Raw genomic sequence first — 27,594 nt, 5'->3', positions numbered from 1 at the left:
ATCTACTGGTAATACCAGCAGATGAGTGGCTTTGAGGATGGCTTTGCATAGCTCTGCGCTATGCAAAGCCGCTCTCCCCCCGCTGATGGCACCGGGCAGGGGGAAAGCCGCTCAGTATGTATACACTCAGCAGATTCCCCCCAGCGATTTTGCTCAGCTGTCCATACACGCTGAGCATAATTGCCCAGTGTGTATGGACCTTTACTCTTATGTACAAAGAAGTTGATGCAGTGTTAAACACAAATTCTATGTACTGTGATTATTCCCGCACTGTACGTGGTAATGAGTATGATAGCCCCTATTAGGGATAGACATTGATACTCAATGTTTAACACAGTGGTTCCCAAGCTGGGACCCTAAGATTCCCACCCAGGTCTAGTGTTTCAGGTCACCCAGCTGTGTATTACCAACTGTTACATTTTAAATAGGTGACCTGGACAACATAAATGGTGTGGGGTCCTTGAGTACTGAGGGGTAGATGTTCTCCTCCATGTGTGATGGGACTGGTGAGCGGTAAATGAAAGCGCTAAAGATAAAAGATACCATGCCGATAATGCAGGGCAATGTACTTTATGAATGGTCAGCACCACTGACCATTCCGACACCTACAGCTATCAATTACAAAAGCTGCAGGTGGCATTGTCCTGACTTCCACAGCAGGGACAGCACTGTCCATTGTGCAAGATGTTCATAATTTTCTCCTGGTTCCTTCCTGCTTCACCTCGGTAATCAGTCGGGGAAGCACTGGTTTAACAGCATCAACATTTTAAGATGGCAAATAGTTTTTCATGAAATCATTGATGCGATGTTAAGTTACCATCTAAGACAGCCCCAGACTATCATTGGCTACTTTCACATTCCCAGGTTCAGAAGAATGAAGCCTAATGCTGAGTCCTGGGTTCTGCAAGCTGCTGTAATATACAGCACTGCCAATTCCGGATACACTGCCAGCACATATATTAAATACAGATGTGTCCTCATACACAGGGGCGTAACTATAGCACCGCAGCCCCCGCGACCGCGGGGGGGCGCTATGCATGTGCGGGCGCCGGGGGCTGCAGTGCTATAGTTACATTACACCCCGCCGCCCGCCGCACCATCCCCAGTCTTTACCTGTACAGGTGGGGGGGACGCTGCGAGGCGGCTGGGGGGACGGACGCTGCGGGGGACACAGCTGCGGCAATTGCTTACAGCTGAGCCGGGCAGGGGGGGCCGGGAGCTGTCTGTACTGAAGAAGAAAAAAAAAGCCCATACAATGAATGGGCAGCCTGTGATTGGCTGCTGAGCGCTCTCTCAGCCAATTGCTGACTGGCTGAGAGAGCACTCAGCCAATCACAGGCTGCCCATTCATTGTATGGGCTTTTTTTTTTCCTTCCGTAATGACTGTGAGAGCTCCCGGCCCCCCCTGCCCGGCTCAGCTGTAAGTAATTGCCACCTCTGTGTCCCCCGCAGCGTCCGTCCCCCGCAGCTTCCGTCCCCCCAGCCGCATTGACGGCTACCTGGGGGAGCGGCGGGTGAGTGGCTGGGCGCCCTCCCTTTAACGGCGGGGGGGGCGCCCAAAATGTCGTTACGCCACTGCTCATACATCTAGCAATATGCCATGCACCACAAGATGCCTGGCTGGATTCAGCCGGGCAATTTCCCAGGCTGCTTTGTATCATATTTTTTGCTGTGCGAATATAGCGCACAAGCAGCTTCAGCTGATTAAAAAATGTAACTTGTCTATATTCTGTGCAGTGTCAGACTGGGACATGAAGGGCCAACTGGGGGATGCTGTGGCAGGGGCCCATGTTTAGAGGTGTGGCCAATCTCTGGAGGGGTGTGGCTAGCCACCACATTGGTTTTCCTAACCATTAGAGATTGTTGGGCCCCCTGATAAATATAAATATAGTGAATACTGCTAGTGCATGCATGATGATGTACCAGATTAGTAACAGCAGATTATTAACAGCAATGCACTGTATAACAGGCCTGGGTAAAGAGTACCTTCTCTTTAATGTTTAGAGCAGCACGGATGGTGTAATGGTTAGCATTACTGCCTCACAGCACTGAGGTCATGGGTTCAATTCCCACCATGGCCCTAACTGTGCAAATTATTTTCCCCATGCTTGCGTGGGTTTCCTCCGGGTACTCCGGTTTGCTGCCACATCCCAAAAATATACTTGTCGATTATTTGGCTCCTAACAAAAATTAGGGTAAGGAATATAGATTGTAAGCTCTACTGGGGCAGAGGCTGATGTGAATGTTCAAATATTCTCTGTAAAGTGCTGCGGAATATGTATGCGCTATATAAGAAAGTGTTAATAAATAAAGCACTGACGGTGTAAGGGTTAGCATTACTGCCTCACAGCACTGAAGTCATGGGTTCGATACCCACCATGACCCTAAATGTACTCGTTGGGTTTCCTCCGCGTACTCCGGTTTCCTCCCACAATCCAAAAATATACTGGTAAGTTAATTGGTTCCCAACAAAATTAACCCTAGAATGTCTGTGTGTGCATGTACATGTGATAGGGAATATAAATTGTAAGCTCCACTGGGGCAGGGACTGAGGTGAATGTTCAACTATACTCTGTAAAGCGCTGCGGAATATGTATGCGCTATATAAGAAACTGTTAATAAATTAATAATAATGATAGATAGATAGATAGATAGATAGATAGATAGATAGATAGATAGATAGATAATGAAGGAAATGCATAGTACTGCCTATGCAATGCTTTTTATGATGAGGCTGCTTTCTTACATACACTTTTAGCTGGATAGAAAAAATGTTGCCATCAATGTTTTTTACAATCAGTCCTATAATTTACCTGAAATGTAAGCCATATGTGGTAGTGTGCTGCCCAGACTGTCATATCAATCTTGCAGCAATATACATGTGGGATTGAACTTTGTATTTCTATACACTGCATTCATACAATACCTTTAGAAAAAGTGATATGTCCTCTCAAATGTTGCCATGATTACCCACATAATGTCTTTTGTTGTACCCGTATATTTTCTTATTTTGTATTGAAAATGTTTAATAAACAAAACATTCATGTTTGCGAAGACAGAACTACTTTCTTTCCTTCTGTGCAATAACCTTGGCTGATATATACCAGAGTCCTTGTCCTAGATAATTGGTGATGCACGTAAACAGAGAAGTGACAAGTGGAGTAAAGGTTGCTTCCGTGTCTACGCACTTGGGTTGTCATTAGTTTGACTTTAAGATAATGTAATGTATATTATTATTTTTGTTGTTTTATTAGTATTACTTTGTGCATCATTTTTTTTTTTTACTAATGTGATCCTAAGCGAGTACATGCAAGTATGGGGTTAGATAGTCCTCAACCATCTTTGGAATCATATTGTATCTTGCAGTGCAATGGGTTTATTGTCTGGTGACCAGCATTATTATTGGACATGTTGTAGGGAAGTCGCACTTGTTCTTAGCACTAAAGGAGTTAATCATTAAAGTATTAGGGGGTATGCAATCTCCCGCCGCTATTTCCGACGGGGGAAATAGTAGTGGGGCCCCATTCAATTTTTAGCGACAGCATTGAAGAGGGATCACAGCAGAACGTGGTGGACTTTGGAAGCTGTTGGGCCCATTCTGCCGATAACGGACGTGGATTGTCGCGATTCCGGACGCAGATCGACAATCCAAGGCCGTTTCACGGCCACAGCCCCTTTTCAGCATTAGGCAGGTGGGACATTGAATTCCAAAAAGTTGTCCCAGTCGTGTGGCACTCAGTTAGTGCCACACCCTCATTTTAGTTTCGACCCTCATTAGTTTCAACCCTCATTTATTAGTGAGTGGTTAATTAATAATTGATTATTTATCAATTTACAATTAGGTTTTTAATTTTCTTCTTATATATTAGTGGATCATTCACATTTATATATATATTCTTTGCGCCTGATTGTTTGTTCTTAGGGAACTGCCGATCTGCTGTTGGTCAAACCACAAACGGGCAAGGATCACGGCTGTCGGGAGGGATCAACAGCCATGATCCTGATTTTTTGAAAGTGTCTATTGGCCAACTTCAGTTAATGGTAATTTACTGTGCTGGAAAAATTGTGGTAGGTTTGTGCATTAACATTCAAGGCTGTTCAATTACCCACTAACCATATTTGCTACTCTCCTATAATGGCAAGGAGGCTCTTGAAAATTGGCTGCCAATCCCGGCCTCCTGGAAAAGTGGACAAGGTTCTGGGAACCTGCCTCCAAATGGCTGAACCCCTTTATATTCACCCCCGCACATCCCTGCAGCCACCTGCTTACCTAGCAAAGTAGTAATCTGGGCTCTGTGTAGTAGACAGAGGACAACAACACACAAGCGTGCCTCAACCTATGATGAAACCACGTTCCCTGGTGTGTCAGTCAGGTGCCAGGTGACTGCCCGACAGGGGGGATCCTGACGGTCAGTATCCCAATGTCGTAATCCCAACTGCCGGTGCTCCGACAGGGTGGTTCCTGACTGACAGGGGCTATTCTCACTTGTGGGGCTCCATTCTTACTGTGAGTTAAGCGAGCCACCGAGCTCACAGTGTGGCGAGCATAGCAATCCTGCAAGGGGCTTCTTTGTGCTCGCCCCCTGTCGGAGCACTGGCAGTCAGGATACTGACCGTCTGGATCCCCCTGTCGGGCACTCATACCACACCCGTGTCAGCCTGTCAGCCTGGCTATCTCTTCCCAGAGTTGTCCAGTATTGCTTTAATCGGTGGCGGCTCGTGCCTGTAGACTTAAGGGGGGCTGCAATTTTCTGGGTACTGATCGTTGCAAAAGGTAATTACATATTTGCAGGTTATTAGTTTGATTTGGTCTGTACCAGTGTTTGTGTGCATTTACTATAAATACATGAAGTATTCATATGTACAGAAACACATGTACAGAGAAAAATACACACTTTTAATACCTTTAATATTATTTAAAGTACACAAAATTATACTATTCATAAAGATCTACACATAAATAACGGTTTTACAAAATATTATTCATAGTGGCTCAAATATTATTAATTAAAAAACTTACTCCCCTCTGGTGCAATGCATACCTGACTCACTGAAGTATGGGCATGCTCACTGCAGAGGGAATGCTTCTGTGCTGCACAAGCAGCAGCCCATAAAAGCACTCTAGCTCGGGGGATTTGCACAGAAAGGCTTCCTGTTGGAAGCTATTGCTGTCAGTACATCATGTACTGGCAGCCCAAGAGAGGGTGAGGTTTGCAGTCCTGTGTATGATGAGCAGTAGCAGCTTCCAATAGGAAGCTACTACATGCTGAACTCCTCCCCACAGGAAAGGAGGTTACACATGGCGCCTGGTGAGAAGAGAGACATGAGACAGCCAGCACCAGAGCTGCGGAGGTAGCGTGCATCCCCCCCTTGAATGCATGCACCAACTGCAATCACGGGCACGTGAATCGGGGAGGAGATGCATGCTACCACCGGAGCTCTGGTGTTGGCTACTGTGTCTCTGCGGGCCCAATAGCAGGAGCCGCCACTGGCTTTAATTCATAGAATTCTGGATAAATTCCAAGAGCTTTGGTTTAACATGCTTGCAACACCCATGGTCATGACATCTAAAGCTGACTTCTGTTTGAGTCTCCCTCAGGCACAAAATAAATTTACTTGTGCTTATTTAAAACTATCTGAATTAGCCTGTGGCTAATTGAATCCAGTCCTACAGTATATGTTTGTTGGGTAGAGATATATGTAGGCAGGTGGTGTAGTTTTGTCTTACAACTGTACCTGTTCTCTATAAAAAAAGTTTCTAATTCTTTTGGTTTTTACTTTTCCAATAGTTTCATATCCAGGAAGAACCTGTTTTGGAGAGGACAGATAAATTATCACAAACCATTGATGTTGCTGCCAATAGAGATGAGAAGATGACTGTACTTGAAAGCGAATATTCAGAGCTGACTGATAAATTAAAACTCAGCTTTTTTGAGGTAACAACAAGATATTATACTATATAGAACCTACTGTACCTAGCGAATCATAGACAGGCTCAATGTAAAATTGAAAAAGGTTCAACTAAGGCAAAAGGTCTGAAGGGAGCGATGGTGGTAGCTGTGGGTGTCTGGGAGGCTTCTTTTCCACCTGTAACATACTCACACTAAAGGCCCATACACACCGGGCGATTTCGAGCTGAAAGTAGCTCAGTTTGGCCGTCCAGTGTGAACGGGACAGCAATGAGCACTGATGCGTGCTCCTGCACCATCTCCGGTGGCCGCCGCTCATCTGCTAATATTATGCAGATGATCGAAGGGGTGGATGACTTCCATAGCGTCCTGCTATGGAAAGACATTCACCCCCGGGAAAATCGCTTAGAAGGGTAAAAATTACTCATTGTGTATGCACTGTGCGGTATTCAGCCCAGCGATTTTCCCCATCATCCTTGCCCATACATGCTGAGCAAAATAAACCAGTATATATGGACCTTAAAGGGTTTTTTATTTACCAAGATGTAATTTCTACTGAAGAAGGAATGTTGCTATCGGCAGAAATACAGGTTTTAATTGTCACAATTGGGGCAGAAATAATTGTCTAAAGTTAAATTACCTTTTTTTGTGTATTTTCTTTCCTACATCCTAAAATGATGGTGAATTAGAAAACTTTCCAGATTAGAGTTTGTCAGATCACAATGATGCAACACTCCAGGCTTGTCACTAGATACTGGCACCACGGGCTTCCAATGGGTATGGATTGTTAGGTTAACAAGCTTTAGGTCGACTATTATTATTATTGATCGTTAGGTAGTCACATTTGAAAGGTCGACATGCATTGGGTTGGCAGAGTCAAAAGGTTGATGTGTTTTTTGGGTATCGATGTTGACGTACTGTTGGTCGACATGCACACCCACCCTATAAGCGCATGACTGCATACCCTTCTAACAGGGGATTCTAACACAGCTATACTGTAAACACAACATTAACAATAGAATAATTTAATGTTTGGTTATGTTTTAAAAAACAATATATGTTGTACTGTGTAAGAGTTATCTAATTAGGTTAGCATTCATATAACCAATACATATTATATTCATATATTTAATAAATATATTTTTGTCCCAGTGGTGGCTCCGGGGGTGGGGCTGCACCACAGTCCAAAATTCAAATAAGGGAGCTACACCAAATGCCAGTGGTTCCCGAGCAGTGATGTTTGGCTGCGCTTAGGGTGCCATTTGGTATATGACAACCCACCTCCACTTTGAATTGTGGACTGTGCTGTAATCTCACCTCAGGCGCCATCACTGATTGGACCCATGTAAATTGTATAGTTACAGGTATCCCGTTGTTTCCATTCTGTAAGATTATTTTCTTTGACAGATTTTACATTTTAGTTTAATGTAGCTCTGTATTATTTCCAAATCATATTTAATTTCCAATAAATATATTGCCTGTGTAAACAAAACAGAAATGGAATATACTTATTTATATATTATTTTAGGTTAACGGATAAGACGTCTATCACACCTACCTTGCTAGATCCTTATCAGTTTAGCATAAATATGTGTCACAGCAGAGGATGCTAGAACACTGACTTTATTATTATAGTCAGTTCTAGAATTTGGCTGTCAATATTGGCTTTTAATAATAATTTAAAGATAAAGCAATGTCAGATAGTATATTACATTTCCAGAGCTACGACTACTAAAGTCATAGGCTATATTGCAGCTGCCAAAATAGCATTCTTCTGAATGCAGCTTTAGGCAACATTAGGGGTGGTTTAAGAGAAGGGTGGGCACATGTGTAATCACTATGTGGAACCCCTCCTCTTTCACACGCATATTTCAAGAGTAGGCTCTGACACTGTACCAGAGACTACTGCGCCAATCTCTGGTAAATAGCATTACTGTATTTTGTCGCTGAATTATCTACTGCAGAAGCTCTTATTCACACTGTTTTGCGAATAAGATGCACTGTGACAAAAAATGTGCATGTAAACTCAAGCCCTCATTTATAATACTGGACTTAAGTGTCATCACATTAATATGGTTGGGTTTGGTACAATATCTTGAGCTACAGAAAATAGATAGATAATCAATAGGTCAACCCATCATAATTGACAAAAAAAAAAGAGATTGACAACGTCTATGGTTGACAGGTGCAAAAGTCAACACAATTTAGTTTTTTTTTACCAAAGTGTATCCAATTCACAGTTGATGGTGATGGTAATGATTAGTGAAATGTAGGCCCTCATGGGCGTGGTTACTATTCCCAGTGGTACAGTAGTCCATGTGGATGGTACATGGACCAAAAATGGAGCAAAAGTTGGATAGAATAAAAAATAACTTGTGTAACTATTGTAATGTCAACCTTTTGAACCTGTTGATATTTTGTTTTACGATAATCAAAGTCTACTTTTTGACCATGTTGACTTATTGCAAGTTGACATACAGTATTGGGTGAAATTTAATAGGATGATAGATTCGGAAAGTGAAAGATTTGGTAAGAAATTTCCATTTTTTAAAGCGGCAACCATTTATACTGCAAAACCAGTTTGATATTGAAGTGTAAATATTTGCCGCTTTAAAAAAAATGGCGATTTTTTACTAAATCTCTCACTTTTTGAATCTCTCCTAATCCTATTACATTTCCCCCATTGACTTAATAGTTGCTGCCTATCCATTGACTGGAACCCTTAATGGGTGTATTACTTGTTTGGGTGAAATTGCCAGTTTCCTTGGTTTCATTGAATGAATGCAAAACATAAAACAGAAATCTTGTTTTTGTTTGTTGAACCTTTTTATTTACCCACCATCTTAAAATAAATTTAAAAAATAAGGAAATAAATGTGAAAGCAAGATAATGTTTTTATAGTTTACATTAGTCTGTAAAATACGGTTGTGTTTTTATTGGATCATTTATAGAGAATTTGTGCCTTTCATTTGAAATAATTAGTTTATTTGTCTTTTTGTTTCTTTGTTTCTTACATCATACAGCGTTATTTGCATAGTTTTTTATGGAGATGTATCACCGCTTCAAACGTGATTTTATTGCCTAATTTACCCAGCAGCTGATTGATTCGCTACTAAGGTTTAAAGACCTGTTTAACAATCATACAAAGCAGGCATCCCCCTTTTCCAGCGTGCAGCTTTTTATTATTTGATAGTTTACTAGTGAATCTCCTACAGTAAAGTCACGGAGCCCAGGAATGACTTTTATCAGTTTTATGAGTCTCCACATGTAAAGGCACTATATAAATCTCCTCCTAATATGGTCATGTGCATGCACACGAGTTGGCTGAATTTTTTTTTTTTTGGCTACATCACTGGCAATGAAATAGCTGTCTGTACTTTTTCTTTCCCCTCTAAACCTGATTCAGGGATATGTTCCACAGCTTTAATTAGTCTTATGTCATGAAACACCTACAATATATTCAGTAGGCTGTTTAATAACAGACCGCTGTGAGCAGTTCTCACAACAGCCATGAAAGTTGATGGCCTTTTGTTTATCTTTTATTGTCCTTGTTAGGTATATAGGTATGGTAGTAGTAGTAGTAGTAGTAGTACGTTTATTTATAAGGCGCCACAAAGTGTCCGCAGCGCCGTACATAGCAAAAAAAAAAAAAACAAATTACAAGGTAACGTACAGGGTGTGTAGAAAGATACAGTATAAATAGGGGTATGGCTGGTAGAACTAAAATCAGCATCAGTTCAGAAGTAGGTGTCAAAATAGTCAAGGAGACCGAAGATGAAGTAGAGGAAGGGAAGAACAGGACAGGAGCACAGGTGAGGTAATGAGGTAGGGTGAGTACGTGAGGAAGGAGGGCCCTGCTCATAAGAGTTAACATACTAAAAATAGGTGGGTGGACGAACGAAATACAATAGGATAAGTAGGAACGGAGGGGAACGGAGGCAGGATAGGAGGATCAAAAGAGGTTAGGAGGAGGGATAGGCTAGTCGAAAAAAGTGGGTTTTGAGGGAGCGCTTGAAGGAGGTAAGGGAATCAGATAGCCTGATGGGTGGCGGGAGGTTGTTCCAGTGCAGGGGGGCAGCGCGAGAGAAATCTTGGACACGGGAGTGGGAGGAGGTGATTAGGTGAGAGGTCAGTCGGCGGTCAGCGATGGAGCGAAGAGGACGGGAGGGAGTGTGGATAGAGATCAGTGAAGAGAGGTAGGGAGCTGTGGAGGAGGAGAGAGCCTTGTAGGTGGTGGTGAGGAGTTTAAAGAGAACTCGGAAAGGAATGGGGAGCCAGTGAAGAGATAAACAGAGGGGGGAGGCGGAGGTAGAGCGGCGGGAGAGGAAGATGAGCCTAGCAGCAGCGTTAAGAATGGATTGGAGAGGTGCGAGGCGGGTGAGAGGTAGCCCAGAGAGAAGGATGTTGCAGTAGTCAAGGCGGGAGATGACAAGAGAGTGAATGAGAATTTTGGTCGCGTCAGTGGAGAGGAATGGTCTGATGCGTGAGATGTTGCGTAGGTGAAAGCGGCAAGACTGTGAGAGAGCACGAATGTGGGGGGTGAAAGAGAGGGAGGAGTCAATGATGACACCGAGGCAGCGCGTTTGGTCGGTGGACGTGATCTCGGTTTCACCAATGCTGATGGAGATAGTGGGAGAAGAGGGGATGTTCGGGGGATGGAAGATTAGAAGTTCAGTTTTAGCCATGTTTAGTTTCAGGAAGCGTTGGGTCATCCAGGCTGAGATGGCCGTGAGGCATTCGGAGACCTTGGAAAGAAGTGATGGGGATAAGTCGGGGGAGGAGAGATAGATTAGGGTATCATCAGCATAAAGGTGGTAATGAAAACCATAGGAGCTGATGAGGGTGCCCAGAGAGGTGGTGTAGAGGGAGAAGAGGAGAGGGCCAAGGACTGACCCTTGGGGAACACCGACTGGCTGGGGGGTAGTAGGAGAGGAGGAGCTCGGAGTGGAGACGGAGAAGGAGCGATCGGAGAGGTATGAGGTGAACCAGGAGAAGACCGTGCCAGTGATGCCAAAGGAGCGGAGGGTGTTGAGCAGGAGAGGGTGGTCAACAGTGTCAAAGGCAGCCGACAGATCAAGCTGGATGAGGATAGAGAAGAGGCCTTTGGATTTAGCCGATAGTAGATCGTTAGTGACTTTGGTCAGGGCAGTTTCAGTGGAATGTAAAGGGCGGAACCCGGATTGGAGGGGGTCTAGAATGGAGTTAGCAGTAAGGTGGCTTAGGAGACGATTATAGGTCAGACGTTCTAGGAGTTTGGAGGCAAAAGGGAGGAGGGAGATGGGCCTGTAGTTGGATGGAGAGTTGGGGTCCAGATTTGTTTTTTTGAGAATTGGGGAGACAAGAGCGTGTTTGAAGGAGGAAGGGAAGATCCCAGAGGATAGGGAAAGATTAAAGAGGTGAGCCAGGTGAGAGCAGACTGATGGACTGAGACGACGGATAATATTGGAGGGGATAGGATCAAGCGGGCAGGTGGAGGGAGAAGCGGATTGAAGGATAGAGTGGACTTCAGCAGCAGTGGTGGGGTAAAATGAGGACAGGGGTTGGAAGGAGGGGAGTGGAGATGTAGGAGGGGAGGAGGGAGAGGGTGAGGTCATGGCAGCAGTGATGGCAGTCCTGAGAGAGGAGATTTTGGTTGAAAAGTAGGTAGCAAAATCAGCGGCTACGATGGAGGACGGAAGAGCTGGAGGAGGGGGGGAGAGCAAGGAGTTGAAGGTGGCGAAGAGCCTGCGGGGATTGGATGATTGGGAAAGGATGAGGGACTTAAAGTAGGATTCCTTGGCCAGAGCAAGGGCAGAGCTGAAGGAGGAAAGAATGAATTTGAAATGGAGATAATCCGCAAGGGAGCGTGATTTCTTCCAGAAGCGCTCAGCAGTGCGAGAGCACTTTTTAAGGAATCGGGTGATAGGTGAGTGCCACGGTTGGGGGTTGGAGCATCGAAGGGGGATAGAGGAGGGAGGGCAGGCAGAGTCCAATGCCGAAGATAGGGTGTCATTATAGAGGGAGGCAGCGAGGTTCGGGCAGGACATGAGGGCGATTGGGGCGAGAAGAGGACACAGCGTGTTTGAGAAGGCAGCAAGATCAAGTGTGTTGACGTTATGCCGTGAGACAATGCGCTTGGGAGGGGGGGTGGGAGAGGGGGAAGCAGTGAGGGAGAAGGAGATGAGGTGATGGTCAGAAAGAGGAAAAGCTGAGATAGTGTAGTCAGTAAGGGAACAAGAGCGAGAGAAGACGAGATCGAGGGAGTGTCCTTGGATGTGGGTGGGAGAGGTAGTCCACTGAGATAGGCCAAGAGAGGAGCAGAGAGAGAGGAGTTTGGAGGTGCCAGGATCAGCGGGGTTATCCAAGGGGATGTTAAAGTCACCAAGAATGACAGATGGCAGGTCAGAGGAGAGGAAGTGTGGAAGCCAGGCGGCGAAGTTGTCAAGAAATTGGGAGATAGGGCCAGGGGGGCGGTAGATTACAGCGACACGGAGGTGGTAGGGGTAGTATAGACGGATAGAGTGAGACTCAAAGGAGGAGAAAAGGAGAGAGGGTTCAGGGTGAATGACACTGTGGGTGCATGAGGCTGAGAGGAGAAAACCCACACCGCCACCTTGGCGACCGTCAGGCCTGGGAGTGTGAGAGAAAGAGAGGCCACCGTGGGAGAGAGCAGCTGGAGAGACAGAATCAGAGGTGGAGAGCCAGGTCTCGGTGATAGCAAGGAGGTGGAATGCTCTAGAGATGAATAGGTCATGGATGGCAGGGAGTTTGTTGCAGATGGATCTGGCGTTCCATAGTGCACAGGAAAGAGGGGGGGTGGGTTGTGTATTTATGTGGATAAGGTTTTTGGGATTGCAGAAGCGAGGGGGGGTCATTGGGAGGGTGGGGGTGCGGGGGCGAGTGGTCAGGATAGGTATGGGATGGGAGGGGGGAGGAGCAGTTGGAGAAAGTGAAGTTGAGAGATTAACAGCCATGAGGAACCGAAGGTGAGAGGGTAGGTTAGTGAAAGCAGACAGAGGGATTTTGGAGGACAGACAGCGTCTGTAGTAAATTTGGTAGAAAACAGAAGAGTGAGAGAGAAGGTAACAGGCAAGGAACTACTGTCAGAGAGGAGACCAGTGGGTAAAATCAGGTTGATTGAGTAATCCAATTAAGTATGAAACAACAACAAGTGAGAGGATGAAGGGAACAGAGAAGGTCAGAAGTGAGGCAAATGTGAGCAGGCGTGAAGAGGGAAACAGGGTGCGATAAATGTGTGGCAAAGATAAGAGAAAATAATAGTGAATGAGTAAAAATGACATACAATGTTGGAAAAATATAGATACAATGAATTTAAATGTCAAAATTGAGCAACAGGTTACAATAGGATAGAAAGAAGATGAATATATTACAATAAAAAAGAATATGAAAATTTAGACTGTGGTACGCTTATAAAATGTAATAGTCAATGTTATTTACCTATTTATGCTTTACTATGATGAAATGGTTAATGATTAACTGCCCATTATTTGATTAATATATACAATATTGTTACTACAGTATTTGCTTTTTTGATAAATATCCGCTTGTGGGGGGGGGGGGGGAGCACAGGGAAAAGCTCCCAATCACAGTTTCAAAAAGTTTCAAAAATGTCTGATGATTGCGGTATGAGATTTTTAGACATCAGCACATGCTGCTTTATTAGTGATAAACAATATGTGGGCAGAACAACGAGGTGCCTCAATGTGAAGTTTCTCGAACATGGAAGAAATGTTTTTAAAAACAATAACAAACATTCTCGTGATGTACAATACCGTGTGGAATTTGGTAGGTAATCAAGGCGCTTTGCAAACATTCAAGGTGAAACCCCCCCAAAAAAAGAAAAAAACCACAATAGTGTAATATGGTTTTAACAGTGCATAACAGTTCAATTAAAACTGGAGTCGACTCGTACCAAATTAAATGGTCTACATATGAGGTAGACAATAAGGCATAGGGAGGGACATATGCTTGTCACAATGGAACCAAGAACTCCTCTCACTTTCTTTAGATGCTGATATATCTCAAACGAATAAGAGAAACATTCAATTATGTCCACAAGTGATTGTAGACACAAAAGCATAAGATGTACAACCACCACAGGCGTCGTGGTCGTTTGAAAACACTCTGGAAGGGGACCGGACGGACTTCACCTTACAGCCAGTATCCAGGGACGCCTGTGGTGGTTGTACATCTTATGCTTTTGTGTCTACAATCACTTGTGGACATAATTGAATGTTTCTCTTATCCGTTTGAGATTCATCAACTGTTATGTACTGTTAAAACCATATTACACTATTGTGTTTTTTTTCTTTTGTTTTTTGGGTTTCACCTTGAATGTTTGCAAAGCGCCTTGATAACCTACCAAATTCCTCACGGTATTGTATGTAACTAACCTCTGGAGTGGTTCTCCAATTTTTTGGTTGTGGTTTTGGGGCTGCTATTTAAGCGCATGATATATTAGTCCAAATCTTTTGTTTTTGTAGTATTCTCGTGATGTAGCCCAATATCATGATGATAAAGTGGAAATACTGACTTTACTGGACATTGAACATATTAATCACATCTCATGAGAAGGAGACAGATACACCCAAGTGTGTAAAAGAGAAGCATGTTGGGTCTTTGCTTCAGGGACCTTGATACCAGATGGTCTTAATGAAAATATAGAAGTGAATATCTTGTGTTATCCTGGGTAATAATAAATGAAATATTAAATATTTTATTCATTAACAATTATTCTGTGCACCTCCTTGGTGATTTGACCACTATTTGCTTTATTTAATTTGATGTGGTAATACCGTATTGCCTATTGGAGAGCAGCAATTTACAGTATATTGACTATTGCTGTTCAGAACGGCAGTTATGTAAGCAGATGGATCTAATATATTTATTTCTATTTGAGTAACCGTTTGAAAGACTCAACCTATTTACTGTAACTACAGTGTGCTTTTTCAATATGAATCATTTATATGGGAATGGTAACACATATTTAGAAGACTCAGGGGGGTATATATTTTCATGCTGCATTTTACGACAGTCGAAAAAAAGGCACTCTTGGCTATCTTTTAGGTCAAATATACATATGTCCTATTCAATTAAAGTGCCAATTTTTCGGCTGTACAAAAATACAGCATAGTAAAAAAACATTTGGATCAGAGAATTACTCACAGGCCATGTGTTTTTGACGAAATTGCGGCCTGTTTTCACTCTTAAAACAGACTGCATCTGTGTAACATGATTAAAATCAATCCGAAAATTGCCGCAATTGAATAGGAAAGTCAGTTTTTTGTGACTAGCAACAAAATAACTGACTTTATTGAACACCTCCCTCATGTTGAATACCTCCCAACAGCATTTTCTACTTCAATATATTCAAACACTAATAAATACATTATTTTGGATGGAGAACTGGATTGTAACTTATTTTTCCTTAATCATTGAACAAGTAATCAATATTTATCGAAGATTGGAAAGAGATCAATTGGAGTGCAATAAATTACCTACCAATCAGTTTCCATCTGCCATGTTGCCGGCTGGGTTTAAAAAATTAAAGTTAAAAGCTGGTTGGATGGAACTTTATCTCTCTACAAACTTTCATAAATGTCACCATAAATCAAAGAGGAACTTGATAAATAGGCCCATTAATACTTTTAGACTGTAGATAGAAATGATCCATGAGATTTTGGAGACAATTTAATAATAATAATAATAATAATAATAATAATAATAATAATAATAATAATAATTTTATTTATATAGTGCTCTTTCTCCAACAGGACTCAAGGCGCTTAACAGATGAATGAATGTAATACAGTACAGAAACAATAAATTACACATAAACAATACTTAATGGAATGAAGGAAATGCTTGAGTAAACAGGAAAGTCTTCAGTCTGTTTTTGATTTAGATTGTACTGTACCTTTTTTAGGGAGCTGTTTGCTCTTATATATATATCACAGTAACAACATAAACATTGTATTGTCCAGGGTATCTGTTCCTCCAATAAACTGGAAGCAGAGAGGGTTGCCAGAGTGATGTTGGCACATGAGATCATGAAATACCCCATCCATTGTCATATTGCTTGTTGGTGGTTATTATTATTATTATTATAATTTTATTTATAAGGCGCCACAAGTGTTTCGCAGCGCCGTACAAAGGAACAATACAGGGAGACAAAGCTTGGCATAACATTGAATAAATAACAAGAATACAGTACAAATAAAGAGCGCCACAGATCAATACACATTACAGCTTGGATATAAGTAGTGAGGACTCAATCAACATACAACTAGAGGCTAGAAGCCAATGATGGAGATGAGTATGTGGACAAAGATGGTCACTGGATGTTGGAGTATAGAAGAGCTGTAAGTGACATGTGAAGAGAAGAGGGCTTTGACAACAGGAGGGAAGAGGGCCCTGCTCAGAGGATCTTACAATCTAGTAGGAAGGTGAGATTGACAGATTACAAGAGGTGCAAGCAAGTGGGTGGTGGTTAGATAGCAGGATGTAAACAGGCAAGGGGTCGGAGAACCATTTGGTTTATGCAGTGGAAGGGTACGCTTTGATGAATAGGTGAGTTTTCAGTGCCTGTTTGAAGCTTTGCAAGGTCGGGGAGAGTCTAATGGAGCGAGGGAGTGCATTCCACTGAAGGGGTGCAGCACGGGCAAAGTCCTGTACTCTAGCATGGGAAGCAGTAATCAGGGTGGAGGAGAGACGACAGTCGTCAGCCGACCGTAGAGGGCGGGAGGGTGTATGAATGGAGATGAGGTGGAAAATACACCAAATGGGCAGACATGCCTTATGATATATAACCCACAACACTGTAACACATAGAATATGACCTGAGGAACCAGAGCACAGGTGTAATATTCCTTACCAGATGTCGAAGAATAAAAGCTGATTTAATAGATGGATGAAATGTACATTTGAATGCGCATTCATAAAGATCTGGTTGGCTAAAGCAGCTTTAGATACGGTAGCATATACTTATTAGAGCTTAGGAAAATGCTACAGTAAAACTCATACAGCGCGGTGTAAATGACAGCGGATTTGTGTCAATCATGAGCAACTGATTACTCAAATTGCAGCCTACACATAATATTTATATAAGCTATAAAGTACCCCCAGCCAACAGTAATGAGGCTGTAATGACACTCAGCACTTTGTGTGACTTATAAACAGCAAGACAGAAGTCTAAGCGGTTTATAGACAGAACTTAAAGATGATGTATGTGGAATTTAGCCAGATTTTGGTAAATCAGTAAATATACAAATATATTTTATTTTATTTGAAACCTTTCTGTGTCAAGTCCTATGCTGTAAGTTTAAAGTGTGTGAAGGATGGCTCTTTCTGTGTTCCTGTGATGTATGCTGTGGATTTATTGTGTATTAAGGGGTATGGATTATTAGATAGACAGTGTCTAGGGGATACAGTCATAAGGTCGGAGTAAAGATGGTCGACACCACTAGGTCGACATACTCAAAGGTCGACATGGGTCTAGGTCGACATGGGACAAGGTTGACAGGTCATTAGGTTGACACAAGCATTAGGTCGACATGGTCTAGGTCGACAGTCAAAAGGTTGACATGGGATTTTTCACTGTTTTTTGAGCGGACATGTACCAACAGGCGGTATTTCATGCCCTACCATCCACTAGGGCGTGGTGGGAGAATAAAATAGTGCCCGAAGCATTGCGAGCCATGCGTAGGGACGCAATGCACTTTATCCTGTGTCCATGTCGACTGTGTTGACATTTGGGTAAAAAAAAACAGTAACAGTATGTCAACCTAGTGGTGTTGACCTAATGACTGTCCACCATCTTTAGGTCGACCATATGATCCACACCCGTGTCTAGATAGATAGTCAATAGGTCGAACCCAAAAGGTCAGCAGGGTCAAACGGTCGACAGGGTCAAAAGGTTGACATGAAAAAAAGATAGACACATGAAAGGTAGACATGAGTTTTTCACATATTTGGTGTCAGTGTCAACAAGTTTCGACATGAACGCCCAATTAGTGTAACGCGTACCCTCGCATGACTCGCTTTGCATACCATTCGTCGGGCTCGGTGTCTCGCTACGCTCAGCACACTGTTATATTTTCCCTCTATACCGACATGGACGGTGATGCAAGAACAAAACGATAAAAAAAAATCTATGAAAAAATCATGTCGACCTTTTGACACTGTCGACCTGTTGCATGTAGACCTTTTGGGGTAGACCTATTGACTGTCTATCCAGACACTGTAGTTCTATCAACCAGAACCAATATTAAGAATGCACCTAACATAGGGCCTTATTCTAGTTAATTCTTTCTGACAAAATCCTTCTTAGATGGACAAAACCATGTGCACTGCAGGTGGGGCAGATGTTACTTGTGCCGAGAAAATAAGATTTGGGCGGGGTTTTACTTCAAAGTGAGATCTATATTGCAGTGTAGAAATAAAGCAGCCAGTATTTACCCTGCACAGAAACAAAATAACTCACCCAAATGGAATTCTCTTTGCACAAGTAACATTTGCCCCACCTGCAGTGCACATGGTTTTGTCCATCTAAGAAGGATTTGTTCAGAAAGAGTAAACTAGAATAAGGCCAATAGTAACATAGTAATTAAGCCTGAAAAAATATGTTAGTACATCGAGTTCAACCTATCTAACTTGTAACTACTGACTTGAGTAAGTCATAAGTCATATCTATAGGATATCAGTGGCCAAAAATGCATCCAGTTTTGATTTCAATTCATTAACAGTGGTTGCTGTAAACGCCCCCACCGGCAATTAGTTCCAGAATTTTACTGCTCTAATGGTGAAGAATCCTCTTCTTAATTCAATATGGAATTTATTTTCCTCGAGCCTCAGTACATGCCCACATGTCCTAAGTATAGGCCTGTTAGTGACCAATCATCTCCCAGTTCCATATGATTCCCAATCCTGTTTTTGAACATACTAATCATATCACCTCTCAACCTCCGTTTCTCCAGTGAAAACATACAGATGGAACCCTCCTCATTTAGCCTGTTATTTGGATTAAGTGAGTAATAGCATTACTATGCTAATCCCCTACTGTATTGTCTTGCTACTGAGAACAATAGGCTAGCCATGGTGAGCCATGACCTAAGGAACAAAGTTGATGGGGCTCCAACTGTATTCAGCCTGGTTAACCTATCTTTGTATTCTAGTGATTCAAGACCTTTTACTAGCTTAGTCGCCCCTCCTCTGTACCTGTTCCAATTCATTTATGTCCTTTTTAAGGTGCAGGGCCCAGAACTGAACACAAGTAGGGTCTCACCAATGCCTTGCACTATCACATTGGCATCCCTTGATTCATACCCCTTTTAAAGCATTCCAGTGCCCGGTTTGCTTTTGCTGCTGCACTTGAGCAGTGTGCACTATTACCCAATTTTTCATCTATGATGACCCCCAAGTCCTTCTCAGCAGAAGTTCTTATAATAATCCCATTTAGCCTATAAGTAGCTTGTTCATTTTTGTTCCCATAATGAATTTCTTTAAATTTTTCAACATTAAACTGCATTTTTCACCTTTCCGCCTACCTTTCTAGTTTATTTAAGTCACTGTGTAGTGTTTCCACATCCTCTTCTGAGTTAATTTCCTTACTCAATTTCATGTTGTCTGCAAATATTGCAATTTTACTAACTATGTCACTTCTAATATCATTAATGAATATATTAAACAATGTAGGTCCCAATATTGAACCTTGCTGGACTCCACATTGGACCTTACCCCAGCTGGAATGTATGCCATTTACCACCATTCTCTGTCCCTGATTGTGCAACCATTTTTTAATCCAATTAAAAATTTTATGTCCTAACCCTAAATTACCCAGTTTCATTAATAACCTTTTATGAGGCACTGTGTCAAAAGCTTTAGGGAAAACAAGCAGTTTTACATCAACAGATTTCAGTAAGTCTAGCCCCCTACTGACTTCCTCATAGAAGCTAATTAAATTAGTCTGACATGATCTATTTTTAACAAACCCATGCTGAGCCTTGCTTATCACTTTCTTCTGTTCTAAGAAATGTTGGATACTATCTCTTATTATTCCTTCTAATATTTTTCCCACAATGGATGTAAGGCTGACCAGCCTATAATTTTCAGGGTTAGTTTTGCTACCTTTCTTCCATATTGGTACTATGTTAGCTTTGCGCCAGTCTGTTGATACCAGCCCTGAGTTTATTGATTCCTCGAATATCAGATATAATGGTAGTGCTATGACAGAACTCAATTCTTTTATTATCCTAGGTGTATTTCATCCGGGCCAAGAGATTTGTTACTATTTAGGTTCTGTAATCTATTTTTGACTATTTCCTCACTCAAACATACAGTTTGGGAGCAATCAAAAGCCGAGTATTTAATCTGTGGGAGATCTTCTGAATATTCTTCCTTTGTAAATACCGATGCAAAAAATTAATTGAATTATTCCTCTTTCTCTTTTTCTTCTATTACCAGGGTACCCTGCTTATTTTTTAGTAGGCTAATATTTTCCTTCCTTAACCGTTTACCATTTATATAACTAGAATTTTTTGGGATTAGATTTGCTATCTGCCGCTATTTTACGTTCAGTCTCTAATTTAGCCATCTTGATTGTATTTTTACATTTCTTATTACATTATTTATATGCGGCAAATGATTTGGGTGTCCCATCTTGTTTAAATGGTTTGAATGCCCTCCTTTTTTTAGCTATTTCAAATTTGACTTTGCTGTTCAGCCACATAGGTTTCCTTTTGACATGTGTTCTTTTATTTACCTTAGGAATAAATGTATCAGTGCCCTCCAGCAGTATTTTTTTAAAGTTTGCCACCTTTTAGTAGCATCCATACCTCTAAATAATTCCTTCCAGTTTATATAATTTAAGGACTCCTCAAATTTACTCCTCACCTTTTTTTTATAATCCACCAATGAAGCAGACCCTAACTGTCATTTTAAAATCCAGTTTGTGAACTGGCAGTTAAGAGCTGATTGGCTGGTACTTTATCACTCTCCGTTTTATCACTTTTCAAGCTTTGTACATCTGGCCCACAGTGCTGACATTTAATAAGATGACATGTGCAAATGTTGGTGTTGAACACATTGACATGTTTATTATGACGAATCGTGGAAATGAACACTCAGTGCGCAGGTACACCCCCAAAATTCCAGTATATGTTTATTATGACGACATTGAACATGTCCATATTCAGTGTGTCAATACCGATGTAATGACGACATATCAGCAGTGTCTATTTACAATGAGTCTATCCCTGTCTCTAACAATAATCATAAAGGTAACACATTCGTCGTAAAAGGGTACGCGCTTATTCCATATTTTACACCTTGACTTTTGCGCTGTTTGTTTACAAGTATCTATAGCTAATACAGATACACACTAATTAGTTAAATATAACTTGTACAATATCCATCACAGATTAGCAGGATAATCACTCATTATATACACCCAGGCTGGTCTCCCCAGCTTTTATCTATCTGCAAATCATAACTCTGAAGAATGTATCTGAAAATCATAACTCTTCAGCCTAGCTGTCCTAGAACTGGCTTCACCAAGACAGAGAACACAGAGGTTAGGCTGGAAATAGCTGCAGTCTATTACCTCATCTATCAGCCCCAAACTGGGACTAAAGAAGAGGAGTGTGGATCCACTCCATCATTCTCCTACAGGGACCCTTTAACTTGCTTTTTATATAGCCTAGTAGGGAAGATTATATTCTTCTTTAATAATAATTAATGCCTAACTGGGACACACATGGTTCAAAAGTAAGTATAATGATGAGTTTAACCCAAAATTAATGTTTTCCATGATCATTAAATAGATGCATATAAGACAAACACATAAGTAAAGGCGACAACATTTGCTATATAAAAAAAAAAGTATCGCATTTGGGGAGAATTTCAAATTTTGTCACTATGCATGGAGTGTATGTGTGTGGATACATGTATAATGTTAGTTGCCTCTTCTCCAGGAGGTCATAGAGGAGATGCAGGAGAACATTTGGGGGCGGGGCTAGGATCTCTGCATCATGAGGCTCTGCCCCAGTCAAGGCAAATTGCAGTGATGTGTAACTCCATAGGAAGGGGCGGAGCTAAAATGATTTTTCAAATTGCTGCCATAAGCCATTATTTTGTTCTTTGAAACATAACATCCCCAGGGTTATTTCCACAAAGGCTATAATATGCCTCACTATTGTGTGTGGCCCCAAAGTGTGTCCATTCATAATCCAATCAAAATCTGTATCATTATTATATGTTGTGTTGGTAAATGCTGCCAGAAGATTACATCTATTGGCCTTTTTTGTGTGTCTAGTCAGCAGGTCCAGTCCCAGCCTACTAACACTTCATGTTAGAATTCTAATGACATCCCATCTCCCCCCCTTGCCCCACACAAAGGGCTCTATTCATGAAGAAGTGAAAATAGTGGAGAAGTCATTCAGTGTTAATGTTGTCCATGGCAATAAATCAGCTGCTACTGTATGTGTAATTTTATAGAATGGACTTGATGCTGGCTGGTTGCCATGGACAACTTCTCCACTGTTTACACTACTTCATGAATGGGATACGGTCGATGGGTTGACCATAAGATGGTCGACAGTCATTAGGTCGACATACTGGAAGGTCGACATGGGTCAAGGTCGACAGGTGTCTAGGTCAACGGGATGGGACAGGTTCGACAGGTGTCTAGGTCGACATGGGTTAGGTCGACAGTCAAAAGGTTGACATTGGGTTTTTCACTCTTTTTTGAGCCGACATGTGCCGACAGGTGGTATTTCATGCCCTACCATCCATTAGAGCGTAGTGGGAGAATAAAATAGTGTGCCGAGCATAGCGAGGCACCGCGCCCGAAGCATGGCGAGTGCAGCGAGCCATGCAAGGGGATGTGGTACACTTAAAACTGTGTCCATGTTGACTGTTTCGAAATTCGGGTTAAAAAAACTGTGAAAAACCCCATGTCGACCTAACGCATGTGTTGACCTAGACACCTGTTGACCTTGACCCATGTCAACCTAGACTCCTGTCGACCTTCCAGTATGTCGATCCAACATTGTCGACCTAATTACTGTCGACCAACATTTGGTCGACCCAATGATCCCATTCCTCATGAATAGACTCCACAGTGACAAGAAAACATTGGCCTCCACAGGGAAAAAAATTAAAAGATTTATAGTATTGGCATCAGAGTCCATCATATCGCATTCAGCATCCCCCCTCCCCCACAGACTGACACAATAGGGCATTTATATCCCCAAATTACCTCACATAGACCCTCTGCTCCATCACTCAGGCAATATCGCACCCCAATGCCCAATCACATGCAGCATTCTCCATGCAGCGTCACACCATATATATTACTTTCATTCCTCCCCCACTGGGACCAACAAACAAATGGCTCCAGGTGTACTATGTTCTCTAATTGTTTTACCTCCTGCTGGCTGCAGTACGCACAGTATTTTTGTGTTAGGGATCTGGACAGTAGGTGACTCTGGATATCCCTCTCTAGTCCCTTTATGCTATTGCCAACAGCAAACTCACCTCAAGCAGGCTTTGTGCTCTGACTCTGAATAGGCTTTCAATGGGGAGTGGAATCCAGTCAGGATGCATTCCATGAGGGGATAGAGAGGGACCAAGAGGCAGCTCGTGGCTCAATTGAAGTGCATGGTGGAGCTAAACGGAGGCCCCAAAGATTCTGGCCACCACTTATCCAGAATGATCAAGTCTATTGACTCATAGATATTTCAATGAGAATGTGTGGTAACCCTACAGCCATAAGTCCCGGTTCTGTCCTTCACTTGCTTTTGGGTGGCTCCACTGTGTGGCCACTCCACTCAAACGGCCATCCCTGGTGGCTATTTTCTAATTGAATTAACTGGCATTGAGGTCAACAGAGATTCGTGCACATGCGTACCTAGATATTTGCCTTACTTTTGGTTATGTGCATTATGAGTCTATATTCAGTCTGTATCATTGGGGTCATGCTAGTGCAATTATATTTGTATAGTATTTTTAGACTTAGGAAATGTACCTTAACGTTGCTGATTGCAGTATATCATGGTGTAGACAGTTTATAAGTTAATAAAAATAGATTCTGCATGTAAAGTAATGTAATTAAGTAATATCTGTATAAAAAGATGCTTCAAAGAGAATATCAGGTTTTTTGAATATTTAAATTTACTATGTTTGACTTGTGGGGACCATATTTTACCTTTAATGATTGAAGCATAATTGATCAGAACTTGTGCAGAAGTGTGGGATGTACTAAGCAGGAGTAGATAGAGACAGTATTGAATTGTGTATTTTATATACCCTTCTCAATACTGTAGCTAAGGACACTTTTGTTGGTAAATTAGATGGTAAGAACCCATGCCTCCATGCTGTACAACATTGGTGTATTCCTTGAAGTTGATAGCAAGGTACTCCAAGATTCCCCACCTCAGGGCTTCTACAATAGGTCAGCACTTCCATGCAGGTAGCAGTGCACGGAATTCCACTGAATTCCAATGATATGTCTGCAGTATCATTCAAATTTCTCCTATGTCAAGACAACTGACTAGTGACACACAGGGGTATAACTGTCATTTTATGCCATTGTCTATAGACTTCTAGAATACTAAAATACTAACATTTGCTGCATATGTATCATTATGAACATGCTCAAGCTCTCTGTACATCCCCTTAGGCACAATGTAAATTAGCTATTGGTTGGGGAAGTCTTGTGGGTTTTATAATCAGGGGCATGTATTGTAAACTTGGAGTTTATGCCTTAACACTTCCTACAGTTGAATAATGTCACCAAGAGCTTACTAGTAGCACACAGAACAGACCTGCCAGGACCAAGGCTGTTTATATTCTCATTAATACTCATGAGGACTGGATGCATGCCCAGAAGATAGATTATTTCAAGCACACATATAAAAATGAGAAAATAGAAAAACGACCTAGCTTTTAAAAAATATATTAACCAATGTGTCCTTTCATACTGTGGCTTCAATTGCGCTAGGAATAGCCCCGCACTATACACCAGGTTCTGTAAGACGGCCGCTGCTTTTTGCTTAAAATAGTACCATGGTGTTCCAACAATGACTTTGTCCATGTGTAAAACCAATTTCTTTGTGGCTAAAGTCGCAGTTGCTATTTGATACATCTGCAACACAACTAAGATGCAAAATGTTAACTTAGAAACAGCTTTTAGTATTTATTGAGAATACCAGGCTGACCATTGAAAGCTGTCTATAGATGTTTTGTCAGATTTTAAAGTAGGAAGATTTTTAAGTAGGGAGAAAACAGTTACATAGCTTAAGCCTGGACTTAGCCTGGACTTAAACTGGACAGAAACTGACAACCACCTTGGGATCTTGGTACCAAAGTGACACAGAAAGACAGAAAGCAACAGCAACTCAGAAAACCAAGGGACTGCTTTGAGTGAGCTCACTTCATACTCAAAACATACTACTCCTGGCTGCTTAATCTGGCTATTCAACTGTGATATCACCATTTCTATATCTGCTAAAGCTTTGAATATCGTTCTGCTTGTATGTGCACTGTCTTTTTTTTAAAATGCTCAGCTGTACCTCTAATGACTTCACCTCCCCTGCTCTTCCATTGATAGTAGCTGTCCACTAATATTTTATTCTTGGCCCTCTTCTTCTCTATCTCTATACATCCTCTCTGGGTGAGCTGATTTGTTCACTCGACTTCCACTATCACATCTATGCTGATAACACTGAAATCTACCGCTCCGTTCCTGATCTCTCTCCCTCTATCCTCACTCATATCTCCAACTGTGTCTCTGTTGTCTACTCCTGGATGACCCAACGCTTTTTTAGACTTAAAATATCAAAGACTAAGCTGACCTCTTCCCACCCTCCTGCATAAAACCTGACCACCTCTCATCCTGTTTCTACTCACTTCTTCCCCTCCTGTGTCACCCCTTTCTGTCTAACCTTCCCCTTTAGAATGTAAGCTCTCACCAGCAAGGCCCTCTCTCCTCATGTGCCTGTGTTAGAATACAGTATATAAACCTCTGCCACCCTGATGACTGCTTCAGTGTACTGTCCCCTGATGCAACTATCCATATTTACCATGTACTTGTCCTAAACTGTCTTGTACTGTAATTCGTTATGTGTTTTTGCTCATAACTATGCTCTGTAAAGCACTGCAGAATATGTATGCGCTATATATAAAAACCTGTTAATAATAATAATAATAAAATGTAAAGAAAAATTTGGTACACTCCACGCTGTATTGGTGTACGCGCACCCAGTGTATGAGGACCATGAGTGCCGATAGGGGAAGGGGGATCGAGTACTACTCTCTCAGGCCAGGATCAACGATTGTTCCACCTGTCACACTTCTATTCTATGCCAACTACCACTGTGACTGCATCTGCAAATGAGCACAGCCACAGCGGCACATTGGGCATTGAGAGAGAGATAAAGGGGAGTGTTTCAGGTGGGGTCCACATGCACAAAATCTGTGTGGTTGGCAAATGAATGCAGATGTGCCTTACATCCTGCAGCTGGGTACACACTGGATGATGATCGTAAAGATTTTGCAGATTCCAACGGGTTGGAACAACAAAATCTAAATATCGACCAGTGTGTACGCACAAGGTCGGTGAAGATACGGGCTTCTGTGAGTCATCAGTGACATCCTCCATTGTCTGTACATGCAGGTCAGTGGAGGGCATTGCTAGCAAAAGCAATGCTGTGGTATGCTACGTAGCCCCTGCCCCCCCCACCCCCAACACACACACACTGCCGTCGCTGCCAACATCAATGTGTACCGCACATCATCCAGACCTTTAGTCTTTATACTAATTATTAATATTACTGTATAATTCTATCTTGACTCTTTTTATTTGTACATTTTTGTTTCGATAAGTAAATGTAAGGCAGAATAAGTTATACTATGAATATTATTTACATATTATTATTACTATTATTATTATTATTATTATTATTATTATTATATGTTTTAATATTGACATGTATGTTTTTAATATTGACTTACTTTATTGCTGTTTGATCTTTGTACCTGTTAGGTGGCAAACTTGCAAAATGAACTGAAAACGTCAGAGAACAAATACATTTCTACACAGAGGGAGGTAAGTTCATATAAGATGCTAAACTACCAGATATGTTTGATATAATGAAACTATGATATATAAATCACACATAATGCACACTGTAATGACTATTACACATTATACCACACAGTAAGGCCCATTACACATCATGATGCCCCTTACACAATATGCAGAACACCATAATGCCCATAACACATAATTCTGCACACTGTAATGCCTATTACACATTATACCACACAGTAAGGCCAATTATACATCATGATGCCCCTTACACAATATGCAGAACACCGTAATGCCCATATGACATTATGACACACATTATGCTACATGTACAGTAATGCCCCGAGTACGCCTGCATATGCCCATATTAGTAGCACTGCTTATACTGTACATAATGCCCACAGTTATCGACAGTAGTAGCGCTGTTTGTATGTATAACGCTCACAGTTGCTGACAGTAGTAATTATACATAATACCCACACCAGTTGCAGAGAGTAGTAGAGCTGTCTATACATATGCCCAGTTGCCGACAGTAGTAGCGCTGCCTAAACATATGCCCAGACCAGTTGCTGACAGTAGTAGCACTGCTTATACGTAACG

The 27,594-nt window shown here is 41.8% G+C and overlaps 1 protein-coding gene across 2 annotated transcripts in view; it reads left to right on the top strand.

Annotated features, from left to right (window-relative positions):
* The window catches only part of LOC146080243 (uncharacterized), a 332,057-nt gene that overhangs the window by 187,013 nt on the left and 117,450 nt on the right, over nt 1-27,594 (top strand). For both annotated transcript variants that reach the window (XM_083187285.1, XM_083187284.1), the window contains exons 20-21: nt 5,790-5,936; nt 26,950-27,012. In XM_083187285.1, the coding sequence (XP_083043411.1) occupies nt 5,790-5,936; nt 26,950-27,012 (210 nt within the window). The remainder of the gene's footprint in view (nt 1-5,789; nt 5,937-26,949; nt 27,013-27,594) is intronic.

Source organism: Crinia signifera, chromosome 5, assembly GCF_055691185.1.
Source record: "Crinia signifera chromosome 5, ASM5569118v1, whole genome shotgun sequence".
Classification (NCBI taxonomy): domain Eukaryota; kingdom Metazoa; phylum Chordata; class Amphibia; order Anura; family Myobatrachidae; genus Crinia; species Crinia signifera.
Note: the sequence above shows the minus strand (reverse complement) of the source record. Positions and strands in the feature narration are given on the sequence as shown.